Consider the following 27,943-nt stretch of genomic DNA (forward strand, 5'->3'; position numbering starts at 1 on the left):
TGTCAGCTCCTGGCTACCATCACTTCCCGTGTCCTCTTCCAAAAGCAGGCAGAGAGTTCAGCCAAGTTGTTCTAATTACTTGTGGCCAGAGCTGCCAGAAACCTTTTGGTTCTACATCCTGTCACGCTGGGTGGGTTTAGCTGAGGTCAGTTCCACGATGTATTACATGTAAATATAATCACAGCATCATTTCTTTCCCCATTTATTCAACAATGTGCTTAGTACATGCCAACTTCTGGGCCTACTGTGGAGACTACATTCTCCCCTGTTAATGAAACCAAGAAATTTGGGTATGATCCTAAACTCCTCCCTATTTTCACAAATCATTCAATCCGCTACCAATCAGAAACAACTTTACCTCCTATTAATATAAAGAATGTTATTATACATGTCTCCCAAATGTCCCCATTTAAACATCTACCAGACATCTGAGATTCAACATGTTAACTTTATCTCCCATATGTCTCCCAAAGGTCCCCAATTAGACATCGACCACACATCTGAGACTCAACATGTTAACAGTGGGCCTCCTGATTTTCCCCCCGAGCCTCTCTACTTACAGCCTCCCCCACCTCCCTTGATGGCAGCTCCATTCTTGCTGCAGTTGGTGCCAAACACATTTAAGTCACCAAGTCATATTTCCCCACATCCATAAAACCATGTGGCTGCATCCAGATCCAACAGCTTCTCAGCACTTGAAATATTATGACTCTGGTCCAAGTCACTATCTTCTCTCGTCTGGATTTTTGAAATCAGCATTACTTATTGAATGAGTGAACAAGCAGCAATCTTGGCTCTCAGGGCATTCAGTGAAAATCAACCATTTCATCCAACCTTTTAAAAAATGTAAACTCAGGTAATGAACACATTCTTAAAACCAAGAGCTAACATACATGTTGTAAAACAATAGTGGTGTTTTCATTAAAATAAAAAACCAACCAAGAATTCTTTATATGGCTAGATCACTTGACACTCTTCTAGACGCTGTGACCAATACTATAAAATACAAAACTTTATTAAATAACAGAAACAAGAGTATAAACTAATTTTACCTGTGACTGATATAACTATATAGCTATAAAATGTGTATGTATCAAATTAAAACTCCTGACTAAAACAAAAGAATTCAACAAAACATCCATATTTGAAATAAACATAAAATTCCATAGCTTTCACCTCTATCAGCAAAAAAAAGTTATGAGATATAAGAAGAGGAAAAAAATGTTAACTGCAACATTAAGAAAAAACACATAACCGAACATTATGCAGGCACAACATGAATATATATGATAAAAGGAGAAATATTTGTGATATGCTATTAAGTATAAAAACTGTGTACAAAACCACATGGAGATGAAACATATATACATGCCTATATACATATATTAAATGTTCACTCTAATGGGGCAAAAATCTGGAGAGTGTACCAAAGTAATAATCATAATCACTACCTTTGAAATCTAAGTTACTAGATAATTTAAATTTTCTTCTTCATAGTGTAACTCCCAGATTTCTACAATCATCATGTAAGATTTTTCTTTAAACCATAGTACCTATTAGGAAGCTTAAATAATGCATAAAAGTATTTATACTAATTAGCTTCCGAACCTGTCAGAGGGATAAACTTTTATAAAACCAGTACTTAGTTACAGACAGCTATTTGCTATTTGCAAAGCAATATATAGACAGATCATAAGTACACATTAAATATTGTTAATATTAAAATATGTTAATGTGTTATGTTGGGCACGGTTAATATTTAAAAGTGGAATTGGACAGCATTAGTGCTACAGTGCGATCCCAGGAAAATATTTTATCTACAGGACATTGCTATTCTTTTGGGAACTCAATCTTTGAATTTGGCCCTAACAGCACTTAACACACGTAGTTAAGTCTCTGGAGCAGTCGACCAGAAAACCAGCAGAATAAGGCCCTCAATCATTTTTCAAATTGATGGTGATTATTGTTCTAGGTAATAGGTTTCAGGGGGCTTATTTAATCTGTGATTAACAGTTAGGCCTCCATATTAATCAACTTTATTCTAACATATAAATCACCACCTCACAAAGAGATGCCGTGGTAGAGAAAGGAGCAAGACTCTGCAAAGCCAGAATACTCAGGAAATGGTGGGCTTTGGTTAGTGTATTATTTAATAAAACAAAAATTTATTTTTTTAATTTATTTTAATTGGAGGCTGATTACTTTACAATATTGTAGTAGCTTTTGCCATACACTCACATGAATCAGCCATGGGTATACATGTGTTCCCCACCCTGAACCCCCCTCCCAACTCCCTCCCCATCCCATCCCTCAGAGTCATCCCAGGGCACAAGCGCTGAGCACCCTGTCTCATGCATCGAGCCTGGACTGGCGATCTGTTTCACATATGATAATATACATGTTTCAATGCTATTCTCTCAAATGATCCCACCCTCACCTCCTCCCCCCAAGTCTAAAAGATTGTTCTTTACATCTGTGTCTCTTTTGCTGTCTCGCATATAGGGTCATCGTTACCATCTTTCTAAATTCCATATATATGCATTGGTATACTGTATTGGTGTTTTTCTTTCTGGCTTACTTCACTCTGTATAATAGGCTCCAGTTTCATCCACCTCATTAGAACTGATTCAAATGAATTCTTTTTAATGGCTGAGTAATATTCCATAGTGTATATGTACCACAGCTTTCTTATCCATTCGTCTGCTGATGGACATCTAGGTTCTTCCATGTCCTGGCTATTGTAAACAGTGATGCGAAGAACATTGGGATACACGTGTCTCTTTCAATTCTGGTTTCCTCAGTGTGTATGCCCAGCAGTGGGATTGCTGAGTCGTATGGCAGTTCTATTTCCAGTTTTTTAAGGAATCTCCACACTGTTCTCCATAGTGGCTGTACTAGTTTGCATCTCCACCAACAGTGTAAGAGGGTTCCCTTTTCTCCACACCCTCTCCAGCATTTATTGCTTGTAGACTTTTGGATAGCAGTCATTCTGACCGGGGTGAGATGGTACGTCATTGAGGTTTTAATTTGCATTTCTCTGATAATGAGTGATGTTAAGCCTCTTTTCATGTGTGAAACAAAAATTTAAATCCCTTTGATTCAAGCATGAGTTACACGGGACCTGCTCTGTCACCTCACTAAAGACCACAGCCACTAACAGAGCCAGGAGCACACGGGGCCTCAGGACACACAGTGACGAGCGGTCAAGCTTTCTCAGAAGTGCCAGGGCACAGGGCCGGAGCTGTGTGTGTAGGAGACCAGGCCACCCCCGGAGACTGCCATTAAAAAATAAAAAATCGCACAATGACACCAATTTTATTGTTGTTTTCGCCTAATTATGAAGAAATGTAAGAAATTGAAAGTTCAAGTTAGCTGCAACTTTACCAAACATTTATCTCAAGGCGGCAGAAGGCATTATAAGGCAGTGTAGTAATAATGTACAAAGAGTTCACCGAAGGACCTCATTCACAAAAATGTTAGGTCTCAATGGGAAAATGACTTTGAATAATAGCAATGTTTCCATGAAAAAGTCTTACCATTTTATTATCATGTTTTGTTTTTTTCCCCTCTCAAAGCCATGTAGTTTGTGAGGTCTTAATTGTAGTTCCCCCGATCAGGGACTGAACACAGGCCCCAGCAGTTGGAAGTGTGGAGTCCTAACCACTGGACCGCCAGGGAATTCCTGCTATCACATTCCCACTAAACACTCTGATAGCACGTCACACAATTCTGGGAGCGATCACTGCATTTTTTTCGAGCAGAACAAGCAGCAGTACCAAGTTTTCTGCTTTGGCAGCCCACCATCCCAGTCCATCAGTTCACTGACCAGGTGACAAGTATTTACTGAGCACCTGCTGCATGCAGGACCCTAAGCCAGATATTATGTTCCAACTGCGGTTGCAGCCACTTTTCTTTCTGTGTCTTAGTTCGTGGCTGCATCAGCAGATTGTGTTTACCTCTTTTTACAAGTATCTTATTAGAAAGTCAATTCAATAGCATTCACTTAAAAATTCTGTTCAGCATAAAGTTAGTACTAAAGAGACAGAAGGGTGGATTCTCCTACATCATATTTTCACCTGCATATCCCATAAACATGAATTATAGTAACAGCACTTCAAGGAAGCATTATTTTCACAGGGAGATTAAAAGGAAGCTTTCATATTCTTGTCTTCTTTTGCCCGGTTTCCTTAAAACTACTTGTCAAGGCACGAGAGCACCCTGAGGCTCTAACAAATCCTGTACCTACTACCCAAGCAGTCCTGGAGGTCTCTGCCAAGCTGCAGCAGGACGGTCAGCATTTTTGCACGCTTGGCTTACACTCCCTTGAAAGCATCTAGAATTTCTCATCTGGTTTACCTACCATGCTCAACTAGGGAAAGAACAGAAGTGTGACTTCCTATAGATTGTTCAATTGACTTTGAGACAAAATTAGGACATGTTTTGTCCTGCATTAAGGTTGCACCCTTCTGATTACATGAATCTCACCTTCACAGACAATACTAAAGAACGAATAATGATAATCACCTCCTATTCTCTCCTGTGCCCTAGAAAGGTTATTTTTTTCCCCCTTAGTTAAAACTGAAGTGACATTTCTCCATTACCAACTCATTCATTTATACTCACTTCCCCTTCCCTTCCTTGAAAAGGAGTTGTTTACATGAGTCAATTAACCTGGTTCCATGTGGCCGGAGCTGAAGAAAACATGGCAATTTTACTTTACTCGGTCTTCTAAGTTATCAATGAGCAGACAAAGCTTCCCGTCTCAGGGAAGCCAAGCACTAAGCACAAACTTACATCTTTTCCCAGTACTCTGAGTTCAAACTGGGTCTCCTTGAAGTGAACCTTTGTAATCCGAGGCCTGAAAAACAGAGCAGATGGTGGTGCTATTGCTGCTTTTAAGAATTAATCAGAAATTCAGAGAAGTATCCAGTGGAAAAAAAAGACTGCTCCTACTGGCCCCTTCCTAGGCTGCTACATAGGCTGTACAGAGTTCCCTGGATATCCTTTGCTCTGGACACCTTCCTAAACACACTTCCTTCTCACTCTGCTGGGCTTCTCCACTGTATGCAGGCGAGCTTGGCATCCCCAGGCCCTGGCAATGCGGCCTTTCCAGACACAGTGTAGTGCTACGGGCTCCCCAATCTCGCTCAGATCCTTCCTCATTTAGAGTCAGAACTCAGGGCAGTCCGGCCCACAGTTCCCCAGCACACACTGGAATGGATAGGAAATCCTACTATATACAGCCTCCAGGGACAAGAGAGTCTAGGATCAAAATACCTGAAATTTACTGAGAACATATACACTGAGATGAACCAGAAGAAAACTTTTACCCAATTTCACTCATTTATTATCAACCACTGGAAATGTCTGTTTGCTTTTCCCCAACACTTTCAATGACATTCAAGTTCCATAAGCCCAATACATACAGTGCACAACTTTAATACCAATTCTGCCCTCAAGTTAAACTTACCAGAAATACTTTCCCACTTGTTTTTTATTCTTATAGACAACAACACCAACTGGAGTTAATCCTAAAAAATACTCAGATTTGTTTTCTCCCTGCAAAAACAAACATACGCTTGTAACCATAAATTTATTCATGTAAAGACTCTCTGTCAAACTGTAATTAGCCATATGCACATTATCCGTTGCATAAATACTGGATCTGGTTTTTCAAAGACATCAGCTTAGAAAGCTAGTTAAGCTATCATAGTAGCTAACTTGCTGCTCATTTTTCCCCAAAGTTTTTAAGAAAACTGTTCTTAGTGTATTCTAACTGGTCACCTCAGTTCATTAAAAGAACCTGGACCACCTACCAATCAGGCCACTGACTGATTCACTCATGTTGCTTCTATGGTGGTGTTCAACCCCAGCTGCATATTAACTGGAATTCCCCCATGGACCTTAAAATGCTCTTGCCTGGGTACCATCATAACAGGTTAAATGGGAATCTGTAAGGATGGAATTCAGGTAACAAAAACACATATATGTTCCAGGTGATTCTCCTGAGCAGCCAAGAACTGACAACCACTGGCTGCCCTCAAGGGCCCTTTTCAGGGACTTATCTTGATCTTACTCTCCGATCTGGACAATCACGAGGCCTGGTTCACCACCATCCTCCCCAGAAACCTCAGTCAGTCACCTGCATGATTTTCTGAGGTCTCCAGCATATGCCTTTCTATTTTCATTCGTGACTTAAGACTGCTCAAAACTTTTTACATACGATCTCTTCTCGTAAAGACTGGAAACCTTTCATTTCTGGGCAATAACAAATCCCAAGTAAGAAAATGTGATTCTAATTGAAAATGTCACAGAGTGCATATCAGTCAGGGAATTGAGTTTGTATTCATCTTTTTTCGATTCTAAAGTCAAATAACAGCCTGCAAAGCCAAATTCCCAAGGAACATAAGATAAATATATTTTCAAAGAAAATCAGCTGTAGCCTATTTTTAGTTCTATTCAATTCAATTTTAAAGCAATGTATGGAAGATACTAATGAATCTGATTAATTTGCCATAAATTTCCACCTCCCACAGAAAATGTGGTTTTTGAATTAGGATAAACATTACGCAAATATAGAGGTATTTTACAGAAGACTCTCTTTATACATTCCCTATAAAATATACTTTTTAAAAAACTGAAAACCTAACAAGATTAATGTGGCAAGAAGAGAAAAAGAGAACTATTCCACAAAGTTTTAGAAGTAGTTTTAAAGGACAGGAGGATGGAGCATTTAATGGTTTAATGAGATTAGATTATAATTTATCAGGGAACAACTACTTCTACCAAATATGTAACTTTTATTGCCATATTAACAGTATACACAGGGATGCTTCTAGTTTTTTACAAATAATATGAAATGATTTGTTTTGGGAAACTCTGAGACTCTTATGAGCAAAAGACATATTACAAAATGAACACATCAATTAGTGCCTGCATTACAGTAAGTATCATCAGGATTTCTTAAAAACTGAGTCCTGAGTCCATAATTCAATTAACAAGCATTCAATCTACATACACTCTTTAGCAATTCATTTCATGTAAATGAAACATCTGATTCATTTTCTCAAATAATCAAATTTGTTTACTGCTAACTAAACTCACAAAATCAAAGACAATGACATTCCAATCTCATGGGCATAGAAGAACCAATTGGTAACCTTAGAAAAGTGTCTCAAAGTTGAAGACCTGATCCAGAAAACTCAGTGCAGATTTAGTGAAAGTGTCCACCGATCCTATTCAGAAAGCTTTCATCAGCCACAGAAGACAATCTGCAAAAATGTTCCTACTTATACAATGGCAATAACTACAGTAGGCAGACCCTAATGTTGATAACACCTGCACATCCAACATAAAACCACCAATAGTTATACATGTACTGTTACCTAAAGTCTACTTTGCCATGCAGGTGATTTTATGAATGCTTTTCAGCCATAACCTCTATTTTTGGAAAATACTCCTGTTTCCTGTCTAATATAATCAACTATAGACTAATTTAAAACTGTTTTGACATTTAGCTAACCCCTCTGGAATTATTATCCAGATTGTGTTTTCAAGCCAGTTAATTGTTTTCTACACACGGAAATACAATCACAGACTTTTATGCAAAACTCATTAGGATTTAAACAACGCAGAAGATTCTTTATGTTCAAAAACACAGATGAAAAAGTATCATCTGCTCACTAAACAACAGGACTGCTGCTTTCCTTTGGGAGTTTCAGTGACTTTTTAAGAAAATGTCACCAGCTTAAAATATTCTGTGTTAATTAAATGTTACTCACATAGACAGGATGGAGGTCAACACCATACATCTCCAGGGACTTGGCAGTCCTCAAGTAATTCAGCTCTGCTTCAGAAGGAGCCTGACCCCTGCACCCAGCATAAAAACAAAACAGCCTTACTTTACTTACAGCTACTGCACTCACAGGGAATATAAACCATTTTCACTATATTCAGTGGAAAATAAATAATCCTTTGTGCTAATGCAAACTTAAGCCTTCATATTTCAAGAAGCCTCCTGCCTTCCTGGTGGCAAAATTTTATTTTATTTATTTATTTTTTTTTTGCAAAATTTTATATTTTGAGGTGATACTTGTAAGTTTCATTTACCAAATCTAGTTTTGCTCATTATAGCCAATTCCAATAGCTCCACATAATTAAAATGTCTCAGTTTCAGAAGTCCCAAAGAGATTATTGAGCATACAAGCACTCAAATTAAAAAGCACACCCCTTTGCAAAGAGTAAAATGTCTCCACGCTCCAGCAGCTCTCCATCGGGAAGCAAGCAGAGGAGAGCAGTGGTGGGAGGAGGAGTGGGCTCCCCAACAAGCAGCCAGGCCCAGCAGCATGTCCTGAGCACATGTGCAGTTCTTCAGAAACTGTAAAAATATCTGTCACTTTCCTAGTACAAAGTGCTTGTCACTTTTCTTAAAATCTTCCCCAGCTCTTCATCGGTGATAATATACAGAAAACAGCATTCATTCCTAATGAGGATAAGCATCTGCCAAGAATCTCCACAGATAAGTGGAACTCTGTGTGTGTGTGTGTGAGAGAGAGAGAGAGAGAGAGAGAGAGAATGAGTGAGAAAAGAGATTTTTAATGATTAACAAAAGGAGTTTTTAAATATTAAAAAATACTTCAAGGCAATCCCATGTTTCAGCCATGGTACTCTGGAAAACCCAGCAAAGTAATACTTTTGAAATCTATGAAGAACGTTTACCACAAATTAGATACAAAAAAGCTACCAAATACTGACTGAGCTTTAGCCTCTTAAGAGTAACCACCAGGCTGTCAATGCCATCACAAAAAACAGACAAGGTGCTTTGTCAAAGCTCCTTGATAATTTCAAAACATAATTGTACTTGAGAACTCCTAGAACAATTAGTATTCTCAGAATGTGCCAAATACACTGCCCTTCATAATTTTGTAACAGGCATTCTTTTAGCACTCATTTCAGTGAAACCTTAAAATGCAGGACTCTAGAACAAGGCTAGAATACAAGGCGGAGAGCCTGGTTTCTCTGATTGCAACTTCTGCTGCTACTGATTGAAACAAATCCTTTAGGCAAACATTTTTTTGTTGACCAGATTAACTCTACATTTTTTTCTCTTAAGTATGGTAGTTCTGAAACCAAGCAAATTCAAGAGGGAAAGTTACATAAGAGGCAATAAAGGCAAAGTTAATCAGTATAGGAAATTTCACAAAATACCTATAATTAAATTATAACTTCAATGCTGCAGGTCATTAATTGAAAATCCTACTAGTGGAGTGTGTATACTTCTCAGAACTGCATGTGGTGTTAAAAGCCACACTGGTGTCATGATCTCCAGATTCACTGCTAAAGACTGAATAAGGGTTTGCTTGTAACTGTGAAGAATTTACATACTTAAGACAGAAAATCCAGAATACATGAAGGCTTTTGTGGTTATAAAATCTACTCATAGTTTAAAAAAATTAATTTCACAAGGTACTGGTGACTGAAAAAAAATATAAAATTGTAAAATATAGTGTGTACAGAATGCTTTCATTTATGTATGTCATACATACATCAATACATTTATATATTTCATTTAATACATACATACATTTATGTCTTTCATTTCATACATACATTTATGTATTTCATTTCATACATACATAAATCTATATAAAATAAACTTTCTATATAAAATAAATTTTCATACAAAATAAATTTTCTCTATGGGAAATTATGAAAGGCCACTAACTAAAAATATACTGACTTTAAGTATTAGGATTTACTCTTTTACACTTATTTTTTTCCTTTTTAAATTGTCTGGGTTTCCTATGAGCATTTTAGTGTTATAAGCAGTAAAAAAAAAAAACCAAAAATCTTCAAAAAGAAAAATGTTCAAACATAGAATAAGAAACTTTTCTTAAGCCTGTCAATAGTATAAGATGATGGTTGATGCAATGTAAAGTGGGATTCTTTTTTTTTCCAGCTTTATTGAGATATAATTGACACAAAACATTATGTAAGTTCAAGGTGTATAACATTGATTTGATATGTTTAAACACATATTGTATAATGATCACCACCATAGTGTGGCTATCTTTTTTGTTGTGCTAACATTTAAGATCTAATCTCTTAGCAATTTTCAAGTATATGGATACACTGTGAGGGCATAATGCTAAGTGACATAAGACAGATGAAGACAAATACTGTATATGTGGAATTAAAAAAGGAGACCTCATAAAAACAGAGACTAGAATGTCAGTTACCAGAGGCTGGGGAAGGGAAGGGATGTGTGTATGTGAAACAAAGACATAATGGTCAGAGAATACAAACTTTCAGTTATAAAATGAAGTTCTGAGGCTCTAATGTACAACATGCTGATTACTGTTAACAAAATGTGCTTCTTACATTAGAGTTTTATGAATCCTTTCTATAGCCTCTTCAAGTTCTTCCTTCTGATCAGGAACAAATCGGTACTCTGACACATAGCCTGCAGTATGTTTGTATGGATCATAATCTCCGAGTTCAGCTAAAAAAGAAAGAAAATGTAATTTTTTTCCATTTTAGGAAAATGGAATACCTAAAAATACAGGAATAAAAGTATTTCTATCATGCTTAAACATTTTCTTCAAATGCTTTATTAATAAATTTATATAAGGTAACTAATTTTAGTTTAAAACAACTCTGATGAGCATATACAGAGAATATCAACAAAATCTTATCTAAAAAACATAACATTTTTGCTTTCTGTGAGACTACAGCTATCATTTTCATTTAACTTAGCCTTACCAGTTTATATGAAGTACAATGTTATAAACAGAATTTAAAGCACACATAATGGAAATGCCTGAGGTGAAAAACAACCAGATCCTCTCTCTGACAAGGACACCAAGAGATAAAGCATGTGGTTCAAAACATATTTGCCCCAAATAATGGTCATGGAAATAGAATATGATGTTGCACATAACCCCACTACAGTTTACACAAAGAACAAAATGAAACCAGAGAATTCACTATGTTATACTTATAAAAATTCTTCCTACATTAATCCAGCTTCCAAGCCCAACCCAGTTCCCCAGTTCATTTACACAGCATTTTTCTGGGAATATTTTCTCTAGACTATTTCTGGTCTGCAAGACCTACACAGGCAAGGAACATGGTGTCTCATCACCCCACACCTAGCTTGATTCCTTGAAGAGGCTCAGTAATTATAAACAGAAGGCAGCCTCAGCTTCAGCCCCCAAAACGACAATGCAACCTGGAGCTGCCCCCTCAATGTGGCGGCCATGTTGATGCCAAGAGCTAACGGACAACGCGTGCTGACTGCAAAACACACTGAACCGGAGATGGCCCTGCCCCGGTGGGGTCCTCACAGCAGCTGCTCGGAATCAGCGGGGTCTCTGAGGCACAGCAGCTATGACGGATTGATCAACTTGGGCAGAATGTAGAACAGAACAGATTTTCAGACTCTCCACTGACTCAAGAATCAATGCCACTCCTATGACTAAAACTCCATGGGACCTACTATCAGGGATATGCAACCAGTTTCATTTTTACCTCTTCTGAAGGCATGCTGATTAAAGCTGGAATTTTAGCAAAATGTCATCTAGTTTATAAACTTGCTTAACAAGAAAAATTCAAACATCCTTCTCAAGACCTCTGAAGCAAGTCTGCTTAAATGAAACCTACCCTGGATGGCATATGCTCCCAGTTGAGCAGCAGTGTTAATGGGGCAGGGCAGTCGGCCCTGAAGGACATCTTGCTTCACCTGCAAGAAAAACTGATACCTAAAAGAAACAGAAAAGAGAGATTAATGATCTCTTCCACTACTGTGATCTGAAGGTTCAGACTCTGAAACCTGTCACCTTTAATGAAAATGTAGCTGATTTTTGCTCTTTTGTGAGGGGGCTGCTGAGGGAACAGGGACTATTTAAACACACTGCAGAGGCAATCAGGGTAGTGACTAAGGAGCGAAGGGTCTCAAGTTCAACCAGCTGGATTGCACCCCAGCTCCAGGACTCACTAGCTGTTTGTCTTAAGTGGCTATTTCATGTAACAACCAGGCTCCTCAATGGTAAGAGTGAGACCAAGAAGTATCTATACCTCATCAGGCGGATATGGATGCTACATACAAGCCATTCTTACCATTCTCCTCACTGCCACTGATGCTACCACGATGACATGTTCTCCTTAGAATGAACGTATTACAAGGACCCACTCAACATGCTATGTGTTCCCTAATGAGTCTAAAATCATGGATACAGGAGAGAAACATCATTATAATTCCATTAGTCCTCCTATTTATTAAGATGCTGCCCATTACCTGAGGCTTTGCTCATACCATCTGCTGAAAGAAAACCATTTATAATAACAGTGCCACATATAATAACTGAAGACTTTAAAATGAGGTTAGTACCATTATTATCTCCATTTTGCAGATGAACAAGTTAACAGACACAAAGAGATGAAAAAAAAATTTGTCCAAGATCTCATAATTAGTTATGTAGCAGGACTAGAACTGGAACCCAGTAGCAATTATGACCCCAGAACTCTCCAAATCAGGATGTTATGCAACCATAAGCTAAGGTTTTCCCCTTCTCCTTCCATTCAGGCTTTCTCCCAGTGGGTGACGGAGGCGAAAGGTTTATGAACCAATACAATTAACAGTCAATGCCATCCTCGGTCACTAGCACTCACTCTCTCTCTCTCACTTTAGGCTGGTTTTTGTGATCTCTCTTTCTTTGTAAGGTGATTCTTGCTGTCATTGGGAAAGACAGGGAGAAAGCACAGGAAATTAACTATAAAAGTCAGTTGTGGTAAGTATTTCTTTTGTGTGTGTGTGTATGTGTGTGTGTGTGTGTTTTTCCTCCTTTTTTATTTTTTTTTTTAGTTTTTTTTTTTATTTTCGTATTTCTTTACCAAATGCTCACAACAAAGTTTTTAGTAAGAGAATTTTAAATGTTACTCTGATAATTTCTAGAAGTTCACTTCAGTTGCTCAGTCATGTCCGACTCTTTGCACCCCCATGGACTGCAGCATGCCACGCCTCCCTGTCCATCACCAACTCCCGGAGTTTACTCAAACTCATGTCCATTGGGTCGGTGATGCCATCCAACCATCTCATCCTCTGTCATCCCCTTCTCCTCCTGCCTTCAATCTTTCCCAGCATCAGAGTCTTTTCAAATGAGTCAGCTCTTCACATCAGGTAGCCAAAGTATTGGGAGTTTTAGCTTCAGCATCAGTCCTTCCAATGAATATTCAGGAATGATTTCCTTTAAGATGGACTAGTTGGATCTCCTTGCAGTCCAAGAGACTCTCCAAGAGTCTCCTGCAACACCACAGTTCAAAAGCATCAATTCTTCAGCACTCAGCTTTCTTTATAGTCCAACTCTCACATCCATACATTACTACTAGAAACACCATAGCTTTCTATTTTTTTTTTTTTTATTAGTTGGAGGCTAATTACTTCACTACATTTCAGTGGGTTTTGTCATACATTGATATGAATCAGCCATAGATTTACACGTATTCCCCATCCCGATCCCCCCTCCCCACCATAGCTTTCTTTGTCTAGACGGATCCTTGTTGGCAAAGTAATGTCTCTGCTTTTTAATATGCTGTCTAGGTTGGCCATAACTTTTCTTCCAAGGAGCAACAGTCTTTTAATTTCATGGCTGCAGTCATCATTTTCAGTGATTTTGGAGCCCAAGAAAATAAAGTCGGCCACTGTTTCCACATCTATTTGCCATGAAGTGATGGGACCAGATGCCATGATCTTAGTTTTCTGAATGTTGAGTTTTAAGCCAACTTTTTCACTCTTCTCTTTCACTTTCATCAAAAGACTCTTTAGTTCTTCGCTTTCTGCCATAAGGATGGTGTCATCTGCATATCTGAGGTTATTGATATTTCATTCAGTCCAGCATTTCTCATGATGTACTCTGCATGTAACTTAAATAAGCAGGGTGACAGTATACAGCTTTGAATCTATTTGTCACTTACACTGTATAATTGTAAGGGATTTGATTTAGGTCATACCTGAATGGTTTTCCCTACTTTCTTCAATTTAAGTCTGAATTTGAATAAAGAGTTCATGATCTGAGCCACAGTCAGCTCCCAGCTTGTGTAAGGGTGGTGTCATCTGCATATCTGAGGTTATTGATATTTCTCCCGGCAATCCTGATTCCAGCTTGTGCTTCCTCCAGCCCAGTGTTTCTCATGATATACTCTGCATATAAGTTAAATAAGCAGGGTGACAATATTCAGCCTTGACGTACTCCTTTTCCTATTTGGAACCAGTCTGTTGTTCCATGTCCAGTTCTAACTGTTGCTTCCTGACCTGTATACAGATTTTTCAGAAGGCAGGTCAGGTGGTCTGGTATTCTGATCTCTTTAAGAATTTTCCACAGTTTGTTGTGATCCACACAGCCAAAGGCTTTGCATAGTCAATAAAACAGAAGTAGATATTTTTCTGGAACTCCCTTGCTTTTTCAGTGATCCAGTGGATGTTGGCAATTTGACCTCTGGTTTCTCTGCCTTTTCTAAATCCAGCTTGAACATCTGAAGTTTATGGATCATGTATTGCTGAAGCCTGGCTTGGAGAATTTTGAGCATTACCTTACTAGTGTGTGAGATGAGTGCAATTGTGCAATAGTTTGAGCATTCTTTGGCATTGCGTTTCTTTGGAACTGGAATGAAAACTGACCTTTTCCAGACCTGTGGCCACTGCTGAATTTTCCAAATTTGCTGGCATATTGAGTGCAGCACTTTCACAGCATCATCTTTCAGGATTTGAAATAGCTTAACTGGAATTCCATCACATTCACTAGCTTTATTTGTAGTGATGCTTTCTAAGGCCCACTTGACTTCACATTCCAGGATGTCTGGCTCTAGGTGAGTGATCACCCCATTGTGATTATCTGGGTCATGAAGATCTGTTTTGTACAGTTCTTCTGTGTATTCTTGCCACCTCTTCTTAATATCTTCTGCTTCTGTTAGGTTTATACCATTTCTGTCCTTTATTGAGCCCATTTTTGCATGAAATGTTCCCTTGGTATCTCTGATTTTCTTGAAGAGATCTCTAGTCTTTCCCATTCTGTTGTTTTCCTCTATTTCTTTGCATTGATCACTGAGGAAGGCTTTCTTATCTCTCCTTGCTATTCTTTGAAACTCGGCATTCAAATGGGCATATCTTTCCTTTTCTCCTTTGCCTTTCATTTCTCTTTTCACAGCTCTCTGTAAGGCCTCCTCAGACAAACATTTTGCCTTTTTCCATTTTTTTTTGCTTGGGGATGGTCTTGATCCCTGTCTCCTGTACAATATCACGACCCTCCATCCATAGTTCTTCAGGCACTCTTGTCTATCAGATCAAATCCCTTGAATCTATTTCTCACTTCCACTGCATAATTGTAAAGGATTTGTTCAAATTTGTACCCAAAGCCTTGAGTGAAGACCTGCTTAACACCCTGCAGTTTCCCCACTGCTCAGTTAATGTCACCACAGTCCTCAAGACACGCAAGTAACGGAAACCCAGAGCAATGTGTAAGGCGTGGCACCCACATTCAATCACAAAATTTGTTGTTTGGAGTCTATACACTGTTCACCAACTCCTAGTCTGGGTAACTAACCAGGAGATTTCTAAAACTTTCACAACCCTGTCACAAATCATACTTATCTCTCTTACAAACAACCTTTCCAAGAAGTAAATGGGATAATGTTACTCCCTTGATTTAAAAAAAAACAAATAAAACAAAACAAACAAACCTTAAGAGACTTCCCTATGCCTTCAGGATAAAGTTCAAGATCCCTAAGATAGCTTGTAAGACTTTTGCTTATTTCTTGAGCCACATCTCTTGCCATTACCAATGGCTACCCCCACTATCTAACTTGCAATCACTTTTCCAGCCCTACTTAAACACTTTCCACTCCCTGAATGCTCATCTTAGACATCAAATCCACTTTGTTATAATCATCTGGGTTCCTCTTGAAGAGGAGAAAAGCAGAGTAAAGTAACATTAGCAGAACTGAAATGCAAAAATATAGAGACATTTAACCAGAATTACTACAGATTACTGGAAACTTGTGTTAGTTTTACTTCCTTCCTCAATTGCTAACTTGGAATCTCTTTTCCCGAGATGTATTTTTTTTTAGTAAATGGGTCATAGATGCATATTTGTCTTGCTGTACTAAGACTTTTACAACATTTGATTGAACAGTAAAAATCTTTTGCCAAATAAATTGAGGGGCATAATTCTATAGACTTTGCTTCAGAGAGAAATGGAAAGAGAACCAAAGAGATGAGAAAACAAAGAGCTGAAACAGAAAAACAAGCAGGTACAAAGGGGAAGATACCACATCCCACCGATGACTGTATTTCCAGTATCTCAGGCTCAGCACACAACAAGTACTCAGTAAATACCTGGTGACTTGATGGGTGTAGGAATGAACAGAAAGACAGATGGATGAAAATGGGGACAAATTAACATCCTTTGTTGCCCCTGAGAAATTCATGAAAAAAAAGGAAAAAAAAGGATATCTATTCAAACTTCCCTAGAGAGCTTGCCTTTTGAAGATACTGGAGATCTTTAAGCCATATCATTTTTTAAAAATTCACCAAAATCAAAGAAGACAAGTAAACTATTTTTAACTAATAATTTCATTAATCTCTATCATAGGAAGCATCATATTAGTTTCATATAAGACAAACCTATGATACAGCAAAATCATATTTTTATATCTAAACATTTTCTTATCTCAAGGCTTACTTTTAATTATACATAACTAATTTTGTCCATTTATGAGACTCACTGTACAATATAATATTTCATTTTATTTAAAGTATCTGCCTGCAAGACTCTGTGGGAGAAGGCGAGGGTGGGATGTTCTGAGAGAACAGCATTGAAACAAGTATACTATCAAGGGTGAAACAGATCACCAGCCCAGGCTGGATGCATGAGACAAGTGCTCAGGGCTGGTGCACTGGGAAGACCCAGACGGATGGGATGGAGAGGGAGGCGGGAGGGGAGATCGGGATGGGGAACACATGTCAATCCCTGGCTGATTCATGTCAATGTATGGCAAAAACCACTACAATATTGTAAAGTAATTAGCCTCCAACTAATAAAAATAAATGGAAAAAATAAATAAATAAAGTATCTGCTTGCAATGAGGGAAACCTGGGTTCGATCCCTGGGGTTGGGAAGATCCCCTGGAGAAGGAAAAGGCTACCCACTCCAGTATTCTGGCCTGGGGAATTCCGTTGACTGTATAGCCCATGGGGTCACAAAGAGTCAGACACTGACTTTCTCTTTCACTTCACTTTATTTAAATTACCGATTTAGAGTTGCTAGGTCTTCCCTCCTGCATCATTCTGATTAAGGTTATGACTGGATGCTTGAGTCCTTGTTTATCTCTGGTTTTAACCAGATAAATCCCAATTTGCCTAGGACAGTTTTAGCTTAAGCCTGTTATACATTCTCCATTATTAAGAACTTTTTTCATCATGCTCCAAGTGTTAGGGTTTGAACAGCAAATTATATGATAACCTGAGTTATATTATACCCTTACTGGAAAAAAATGCTGATCCAGAACATATTCTGGTACAAAGCAGAGTCTGCATAAAGCATTTACTTGTTATCTTTTAATATAAATCACTGTACTAGTGCATATGGAGAAGAAATGGCAACCCACTCCAGTACTCTTGCCTGGAAAATTCCATGGGCTGAGGAGACTGGTAGGCTACAGTCCACGGGGTTGCAGAGAGTCGGACCCGACTGAGTGACTTCACTTCACTTGTGTATATGCACTGTCACCCCAGTGAGATTAAGAGCCCCAGGAGTGGGGGGTCCTCCATCTTTCACCCCAACCTCCCTCATCACAAGACTACAACCAGTACAACACAAGAGAAGGACCTGAAATATTGGCATCACAGTTTTCTGTTTATGTGATGTTCATAGAAAAGAGCTGACTTGACACCCCAGATGTACAAGCTGCTAAGGACCATAGATGATTCAGCAAGTGTCAGGGATGAGACCACACAAAGGAAACTTGCTTAAAGAAGAGGCAGAGAGAAACCGTTCTTTGAGGAGTCCAAACAGGAGGTTCTGAGATTTCTGGGGCCAAAGACAACCAAGAATGCTTAAAGAATACCAGTGCAGCTTGAAGCATACTTTCCCATGACTTCAGACCCTGCTGAGTAAACTGAAAGATGTGGGGACAAGCAGAAGCTTGATTTCTGGTGCCAGCTGAACGTGACACCGAGAAACCTGAGAGAAGTGGTCTGCCTGCCTTCACAGGAGGATTGTTCTCTGAATCCAGCAGAGAAGCCTAATCATTCTGGATAAAACAATGTGCTGGACAGAGGGGAATGTTTAAATAACAACATAATAGTAAACGTGAGAGGGGGGAAACAGCATGCACGGCTTAAGAAAAAGAAAAACAGGAGACTCGCCCACTGACTATCAAGGGAATATGGCAAAGACTGGGAATAACATTTTTGCAGCTTAAAACTGATGATAAAAATACAAGAGCAAAGAGTTGTAATATCACCTTATATTTGGATAGTCTTTTAAAGGTCACAAATTTCTTCTGCATCCATACTGGAATGTGATCCATGCCTCCAATCTAATGTGTTGAGAACCATTACCTTCACTTAGAAGGAGACAGGGACCCCGGAAGTGAATGTTAAACTGAAGGTCACTCAGCCCATAAAGAAGCTAAAACACACTAACCTTCACAAAGAGAAGAATATTGATTACCAGATATAATAATAATAATAATACACTGACAAGCTTAATGTCAATCTCTAACAAAGCACAATAAAATGTTAAAAAACAAACACTTATTTTTAGAAGCTGTTCATCATGAACAAGTATTCATCATGAACAAGTTATTTGGAACTAACATGATTCTCTTTTTTAGGAAGAGTTAAAATTTCAATGGCAACAAGATCAGTGTCTCAGTCGTGTCCTGACTCTTTGTGACCCTATGGACTGTAACCCACCAGGCTAGTCTGTCAATGGGATTTTCCAGTTAAGAATACCAGAGGGGGCTGAGATTTCCTTCTCCAGGGGATCTTCCCCAACCAGGGATTGAGCCCACATCTCCTGAGTCTCCTGCACTGAAGGTGGATTCTTCACCACTGAGCCACAGGGGGAAGCCACAAGGTCTGCCAGCAACGCAACAGGCAGACTCATTTACTCACTCATTCTCTGTCTTTTCTCTCCAGAGGACTGAAACCACAGCTCTCTCTTGGTCACTACTAAATTTCATTGGTCCTCAGGGCACTGGACAACAATGCTCCACATATTACTCAATGGAGGGTGAATCAGTGAGTGGATCCTGTGTTTATGTACAAATTCAAGAAATGCACGCTAGAGGACAGTAGTAGGATGTTCTGATTAATGGATTGACTTAACCTGGAAGACCTATCTTCAGGGCTCCAAGATGGTCTTTTCCTCCCTGATTTGTGTGTGTGTGGGGTTGGGGGTGCACTGGGTCTTCATTGCTGTGTGTGGGCTTTCTCTAGTTCCAGCAAGTAGGGACTACTCTTGGTTCCAGTGTGAGGGTTTCTATTGCAATGGCTTCTCTTGCTGCTCAGCACAGGCTCTAGGCAGGTGAGCTCAGTGGTGGTGGCTCGAGGGCCCTAGCGGCATGCGGGCTCCGCAGCAGTGGCGCATGGGCGTAGCTGCCCTGCAGCTAACGGAATCTTCCCAGACCAGGAATGGAACCTTTGTTCCCTGCACTGGCAGGCAGATTCTTATTCACTGTGCCACCAGGGAAGTCCTCCTCCCTAATTTTTTAATCAGTAATTTACAAACATAATTCATTTTATCTACCCTTACCATCTACTAAACACTTCCATTTTTACACAGGTGGCGCAGTGGTAAAAGAATCTACCTACTAATGGAGGAGACTCAAGAGACACAGTTTCAATCACTAGGTCAGGAAGATCCCCTGGAATCAGTTCGGCTCAGTTCAGTCGCTCAGTTGTGTCCGACTCTTTGCGATCTGATGGGCTGCAGCACACCAGGCCTCCCTACCCATCACCAACTCCCGGAGATTACTCAAACTCATGCCTATTGAGTCAGTGATGCCATTCAACCATCCTCTGTCATCCCCTTCTCCTTCTGCCTTCAATCCCTCCCAGCATCAGGGTCTTTTCTAAGGAGTTCTTCACATCAGGTGGCCAAAGTACTGGAGTTTCAGCTTCAGCATCAGTCCTTCCAATGAATATTCAGGACTGATTTCCTTTAGGATGGACTGGTTGGATCTCCTTGCAGTCCAAGGGACTCTCGAAGAGTATTCTCCAACACCACAGTTCAAAAGCATCAATTCTTTGATGCTCAGCTTTCGTTATGGGCCAACCCTCACATCCATACATGACTACTGGTAAAACCATAAGCTTTGACTAGATGGATCTTTGTTGGCAAAGTAATGTCTCTGCTTTTTAATATGCTGACTAGATTGGTCATAGCTCTTCTTCTAAGGAGCAAGCATCTTTTAATTTCATAGCTGCAGTCACCATCTGCAGTGATTTTAGAACACAAGAAAATAAAGCCTCTCACTCTTTCCATTATTTCCCCATCTATTTGCCATGAAGTGATGGGACCGGACACCATGATCTTAGTTTTTTGAATGTTGAGTTGTAAGCCAGCCTTTCATTCTCCTCTTTCACTTTGATTAAGAGGCTCTTTAGTTCCTCTTCACTTTCTGCCATAAGGGTGGTGTCATCCGCATATCTGAGGTTATTGATACTTTGCCCCTGGAATAGGAAATGGCAATTCCCTCCGGTATTCTTGCCTGAAAAATCCCACGGACAGAGGAGCCTGGCGGCCTCTGTCCATGAGGTCACAAAGAGTCAGACACAATTGAGTGAATGAACACACACACCCCCAAGTTTGCTTGTAATATCTAATATATTCTTCCTATTATCTTTTAGAAAAAATACAATAATGCCATTTTACAGATGAGAAAACTGAGACTTTAAAAGGTTATGTGATCTTCTCAAGATAACACAACCAGTGAATAGCAGAGTAAGGCTGCAAAACCCAACCTGACTCCAAAGCCTGCCTTCTTAACAAATATGTGCATTATGCTGATAAAATCTGCAGAAAACAGAGTTATGAAGGATACATAATACATGGAAGTTTGTTATAATATTTTGAATCAGAATTGAAAATAAGTTTAACAGATGCCCTGAGGACACAAAGTATTTAAAGAACAGAAAAAAAGACAAAAAGAGTTTAGATCTATTCTGCATAAACCCAGCAAGAATACCTAGTGCTGATGACAGAAGTTCCAGAGATCTTTTCTTTCTTATTGAACTTCCTACTGCTTTGTGAAGCAGTAAGGTTTCCTCTCTTAAAAATGTTTAAGAAGAAGCTGGCTGACATTTCAGGAACTTTTTATAAAAATGGAGGGTAGGATATATGACCTCAGAATCTCCCAACTTCATTTAATACCAGAAAACATCTTAGAGCAAACAGTAGGTACTCCAAGTTGAAGCGATTCTATTAACTATATTTTTCATAGTCTGGAACCTTATTTTTTAATGTATCTCATTCACCTAAAAAAAAATTTCCCTCTAAATATAATATCCTTCTGGAATACTTTGTCTAACATAATCATTTATGTACTTAATGCAGCACTACCTATAATTTTAAAATGAAACAAGCTGGATGGCCATCCACAAGGGCAGGAGTATAACAAATGGGTTAGATGGTGAAAGAGGTCTGTAACAATATGTATGAAATTGTGTGATTTTTCGAAAGAACTATATATAGAAAGAATAAGTAAAAGTGTGTTTACTATAGCTATTTTTCATATGCAAATTGCAAACTATATATACAAGATAGATAAACAACAAAGACCTACTGTATAGCAGAGGGAACTATGTTCAGTACCTTGCAATAATCTCTAACAGAAAAGAGTCTGAAAAAGATATATATATACATGAAGTGAAGTGAAGTCGCTCAGTCGTGTCCCACTCTTTGCGACCCCATGGACTGTAGCCTACCAGGCTCCTCAGTACATGGAATTTTCCAGGCAAGAGTACTGGAGTGGGTTGCCATTTCCTTCTCCAGGGGACCTTCCCAACCCAAGGATCAAACCTGGGTCTCCCGCATTGCAGACAGACGCTTTACCGTCTGAAGCCCATATATATATATACACTCACATATATATACACACACATATGTATGTATGTATGTATGTATGTATGTATAAATGAACCACTTCACCATACACCTGAAACACTAAATCAACTACACTTCCAGTTTTTAAAATTAAATTTAATTTAAAAAAAAAGAAACAGAAGAGAGAAAATGAAGAAACAAAAATTAAAAAACCTAACAGCCAATACAGAGTAGGTTGAAACAATTTTCCAAAGAAGTGAAGCAAGATAAAAATTCAAGATGAAAATGCAGACCCAAGTATGCTTTACCTTTAGTAGCTTATGTTGGGGGATTTTGTCTTTTGGTTTCCTTTTTGCTTTTGCCAAAATTATCTCATGTAATTGACTCCCTTTTTAAGGTCTATTACACCTAACCATTTAAATTAACATATTCATGCAAATCAGTGATTTTATCTTTAGGATATACTAAGAGGGAGTATATTGGAGAAGGAAATGGCAACCTATTCCAGTATTCTTGCCTGGAGAACCCCATGGACAGAGGAGCCTGTGGGCCACAGTCCATAGGGTCGCAAATAGTCAGACGTGACTTAGTAACTAAACAAGAGTGAGTATATAATAGTAGCACATTAAATGCATACTTAACTTACCTAAATTTGACTGTATGTTTTTGCACAATAAAAACAAATTATCATAGATCATGGCCACTAACTGTAAGCTAACTATATCATCTGGTTCTTTATGTGATCTGGTCTAAAACTTGAGAGAAAAAAGGTTGCATTCAATATATTGTGGGGTTGTACATTACAAACAAATCCATGTATTCTGCTAATGAGCCATTAGAAGATTCTGGAAGGAAGTTTCTACACATCACCAGTATTTGGTGAACAGATATGAAGTAATGCATTATTAGAAAACACTACTCTTTTTCTCCCTTAACACTAAATCAAGCACTCTTTTGGACTCTAACCCTCACTTAACATGTAACTAACTGAACTGGCAGAGAAAAGAGAGAACAAACGAGCAGTGCTAGCATTTATTACTCACTGAACTGTGAGCCAACACAACCAACTTAAAAGAGCTTCACATACACTGTTCCACTTAATGCTTATAAAAACCTTACAAGAGAGGTGGTGGAAGTGCTGGCTTGGATGCTAAGTCATGGCGGAGTCTTGCGACCCCTTGGACCTTAGCCCAACAGGCTCCTCTATTCATGGGATTTCCCAGGCAAGAATACTGGAGTGGGTTGCCATTTCCTTTTCCAGGGGATCTTCCCCACCCAGGGATTGAACACGAGTCTGCTGCATTGGCAGGCAGATTCTTTACCTCTGAGCCACCAAGAAAGCATGAGACAATATTATAAGTGAGGAAACGGAGGCACAGAGAAGTCACTGATAACATCAAAATGAAGAACTCCCCTTGTATTTTCATATGTTGTGCCCTGTAAGTCCCTAATCACTTACAGATACAAATGTGCTTCTATATCACTTGGACTCAGGTTCCCCATAAACCTCAACTTAGAAATCACTCTTGACTGCAAAGACTATTCATGAAACTCTAGTGTAAATAGGACCCTCACCTGAACCTCTCCCCAGCACAGTGTCCCTTCTCCCATAGAGGTTTGCTCAGAGAAAGCCTAGAGCAGTCCTGCCTTTCCAAGCACTCGTTAACAATGTAGCGATGGAAGACTGGAAAGCAGATGTCAACACAGTTCTACAAAGAGGCCTAGTTACAGTACTTGAGAGCAGAACAGCAGAGGTCCCAAAGCTGACCTTCTTCTCTCTTTTCTGTGAGAGTGAGACAAATCAAGACAAAAGGACGTCTGAGGAATAAGACTTCTAAGGAAGAAGAGAAAAGGATGGAACAGAAGCAAAACCACAGACTGTCTTCCTTACCAAAGGCATGGTTTCCAGTTCTTTGAACAACACATTGGGTTCTACTCAAGCCACGGATGGGTTCATTAGGAAAACTGACCATTTAAAGGTAAGTCAGGGAAAACATTTCTGTTTTTGCTACCACATGGAGGCAGGTCAGGCTTCCCAGGTGGCTCCGTGGGTAAAGAATTCGCCTGCAATGCAGGAGATGCAAGTTTGAGTCCTGTGTTGGGAAGGTCCCCCGGAGGAGGGCACAGCAACCCACTGCAGTATTCTTACCTGGAAAATCCCATGGACAGAGAAATCTGGCGGGCTACAGTCCATGAGACCACAAAGAGTCAGACTCAAATGAAATGACTGAGCACACACGAATGCACGTAGGCAGGTCATTAGTGGAATAAGTGCAAACAGAACGCTATTGTCTGCTCCTCATAAGCCACTTTCAAATGCTGGCATAGACTGTTTTAACAATATCATCAATACCAATCAGAAACTTTGCCTTAACTGAAATGAGATAGTCAGTGACAAAGGTAAAGTAATGCATTATAAAATACTGGGTTTTCTCTCTCCCTTAATACTAAAAGCAATTATCTTTTCATTTTCTATAGAGATGAATGAAATCTCTGAACAGCTAATATTTAAGCTACAACAATTAAAGAGAAGTAAGTAGCTCTTCAAGTTTATATTTACATATGCAAGCTCAGCATCAAAATATCGTCCCTACATAAACGAATTTAAAACAAACCAGAAACAGACTCCCAGACACAGAAAACAGACTGTGGTTGCCAAGGGCGAAGAAGGGCAGAGAGGGTTGGATTGGGGGTTTGGGATTAGCAGACGCAAACTATTATGTATATTATAGTATGGATAAACAGTAAGGCCCTACTCATTGTTTAGCACACAGGGACAGCACAGGGAACTATATTCAATATCCTGTAGTAAACTATGTGGAAAAGAATGTGAAAAAGAATATAAACGTATATGTATCATTGAATCATGGCTTCCCAGGTGATGCTAGTGATATATAGCTGGTAAATAACCAGCTTGCCAATGCAGGAGACGTAAGAGATGTGGATTCAATCCCTGGGTTGGGAAGATCCCCTGGAGGAGAAAATAGCAACCCCCTCCAGTATTCTTGCCTGGGAAATCCCATGGATAGAGGAGCCTGATGGGCTACAGCCCATGAGGCCAAAAAGAGTCGGACACGACTGAGTGAACAACAACAACAATAACTGAATCAACTTTTCTGTACAGCAGAAAATAACACAACATTGTTATTCAACTATACTTCAATAAATTTTAAAATATATTTGTATCTTCCATTTACACATTCATTGGGTGTTCATTGGAAGGACTGATGCTGAAGCTGAAACTCCAGTACTTTGGCCACCTCATGCAAAGAGTTAACTCATTGGAAAAGACCCTGATGCCGGGAGGGATTGGGGGCAGGAAGAGAAGGGGACGACAGAGGATGAGATGGCTGGATGGCATCACCGACTCGATGGGCATGAGTTTGAGTAAACTCCGGGAGCTGGTGATGGACAGGGAGGCCTGGCGTGCTGCGATTCATGGGGTCACAAAGAGTCGGACACGACTGAGCGACTGAACTAAACTGAACCGATGGCTACTTTTACATAACTACAAAGGCTGACTGTATCCTTCACAGTAACGATACAGAAATATCCCATCACAGCAGATGCAGAATCTATTATCAAGTCACCCAGGTCCATGTCATTGTTCAAGCACATCTACCATCAGACGCTGAACTGCCTCATGCAACACGAGTTTAAATTTAACCCTCACAGGAAACGCTTACAAAACACATGCAGACACCATCCCAACATTTGACTCCAATTTGTTTTAAATAAAGCCTTTTGTATAAGCCATACATGTACTGGTCAAAAGCAAAGTCAGTACTATACCTGGTTATTTCTTCTTTAAGTTTACACGGATCTTCAGCATAGAATTTAATACCAAAATACAAAGTATATGGAGGTCCAGCTAAAATAAGAAATAAAAATTAAATTTCACATTATAAATTTGCCAAAGTGGTACTGCAGTATAACACAACTATTAAAAATTACACTCATCAAAAATATTTGCAAACCATATACTGGATAAGGGGTTAATACAAAATATATGAGGAAGTCACACAACTTAACAGCAAAAGACAAATAACCCAATTAAAATATGGAAACTAAATAAATATTTTTCCAAAGAAGACGTTCAAATGGCCAAAGATATTCAATACAAGAAAAGATATTCCACGTCGCTAATCATCAGGAAAATGCAAATCAAAACCATATCAGGACATTACCTCACACCTATAAGAATGGACACCTATGAGAATGGCTACTGTCAAAAAGACAAAAGTGCTGTGACGATGTAAAGTAAGAGGAACTCTGTACACTGTTGGCGGAGACATAAATTAATGGAACCATTAGGGAAAACAGTATGGAAGTTCCTCAGAAAGTTAAAACCAGAGCTACCATATAAGCCAACAATCCCACTACTAGGTGTTTATCCAAAGGAAAGGAAATCAGGATCTCCAAGAGATGTATGCACCCCCAAATTCACTGCACTCCTACCACTAACTATTGCAAAAAGTACTCCCTAAAATCAGCAAAAAGCTAGAAACAATTTAAATGCTCAGCAGCAGGTAGACTCCCTGGAGAAGGAAATGGCAACCCACTCCAGTATTCTTGCCTGGAGAATCCCATGGACAGAGGAGCCTGGTGGACTACAGTTCATGGGGTCACAAAGAGTTGGACACGACTGAGCGACTAACATACATACATACATAGCAGGTAGACTATTTAAATCAACCACAGGACATATACATGGTACTGTGCAACTGTTTAAGTGAGCAGTCTCTGATAAGGTACAACAGACATACAGTGTATTTTCATTTTTAACTAAGTAAATAAAGTCACAAATTTAGAAGCCAGGGAGAGGAAGTCACATAGAACAACAGGTAACAAAGTCATAATACATTTATAATATATAGGTGATGTTATTATTTATTATTATTATGACACACACATGCTATGGCACACAGAAGACAACCACTAGCATCCTACCTCTCTCTCCTAGCCTATGCCTTCCTGTATAAGGCCCTCCTTATGTTGGAGCTTTTATAGAAACTAAATTTTAAAAGAAACTTTGTTCTAACTTATCACTACAGTTGATTCCATATGTTCAATTTCTATGTATACTTATCACTGTGTTTTTATTTCTGACAAATATAACTTCACCCCTAAACACAGATGTCAAGGAGGCACTGATTATTAAATATTCAGAAGAGCTAGGAAGTCCATCCTCTGCTAACCTGTCTGTGTCAATCAAGCTCTGTGTTACTGAGCAGATGGGTCTGCCTGTGCCTGCAGGCCACAAGCGTTCACATATCTGGGGATGGGAGGAGCACAGATGCTGCTGAGATGGTGTACAAAGGGAAGAAGGCCTTGTCCAGACTCTAGAGCTGCTTTTATTCCCCGGAACATGACAGATTCCACACTATTGACCAAGCCTAGCCAGTTCAAATGTGCTTGGTGATAAGCAGTTAAGCAGAAGTTTGAAAAACATATAGTTAAAAACATTCAGTTTGTACTAATTTTCTCTAAGGACTTTTGGCCCAAATCAGCCCTCCTTTACGCATGTACATATAAAATGTCTCACATCCAAATACACAAGTTACTATCTGATTGTATCTGATAATGTTCAAAAATGTTTCCTTAACATTTGATTCCCAGCAAGCATCTGGTAACATATGCAAGGCAGGAAAAGCTCCAAGGAGGTAAAGCAACTCACTCAAGATCCCAAAAGTGAGAACCACATTTGCAATTACCTAGAGTTTAGTGCGGAGAAGGCAATGGCACCCCACTCCAGCACTCTTGTCTGGAAACTCCCATGGATGGAGGAGCCCGATAGGCTGTGGTCCATGGGGTCGCTAAGAGTCAGACACGACTGAGCA

The 27,943-nt window shown here is 39.2% G+C and overlaps 1 protein-coding gene across 3 annotated transcripts in view; it reads right to left on the reverse strand.

Moving 5' to 3' along the window:
- The window catches only part of EPB41L4A (erythrocyte membrane protein band 4.1 like 4A), a 254,167-nt gene that overhangs the window by 90,829 nt on the left and 135,395 nt on the right, over positions 1-27,943 (reverse strand). For all 3 annotated transcript variants that reach the window (XM_061158196.1, XM_061158197.1, XM_061158195.1), the window contains exons 4-9: positions 25,896-25,974; positions 11,662-11,759; positions 10,381-10,501; positions 7,782-7,869; positions 5,471-5,559; positions 4,795-4,858 (exon numbers count right to left, since the gene is read on the reverse strand). In XM_061158196.1, coding sequence (XP_061014179.1) covers positions 4,795-4,858; positions 5,471-5,559; positions 7,782-7,869; positions 10,381-10,501; positions 11,662-11,759; positions 25,896-25,974 — 539 coding nt within the window. The remainder of the gene's footprint in view (positions 1-4,794; positions 4,859-5,470; positions 5,560-7,781; positions 7,870-10,380; positions 10,502-11,661; positions 11,760-25,895; positions 25,975-27,943) is intronic.

Source organism: Dama dama, chromosome 12 (assembly GCF_033118175.1).
Source record: "Dama dama isolate Ldn47 chromosome 12, ASM3311817v1, whole genome shotgun sequence".
NCBI lineage: Eukaryota > Metazoa > Chordata > Mammalia > Artiodactyla > Cervidae > Dama > Dama dama.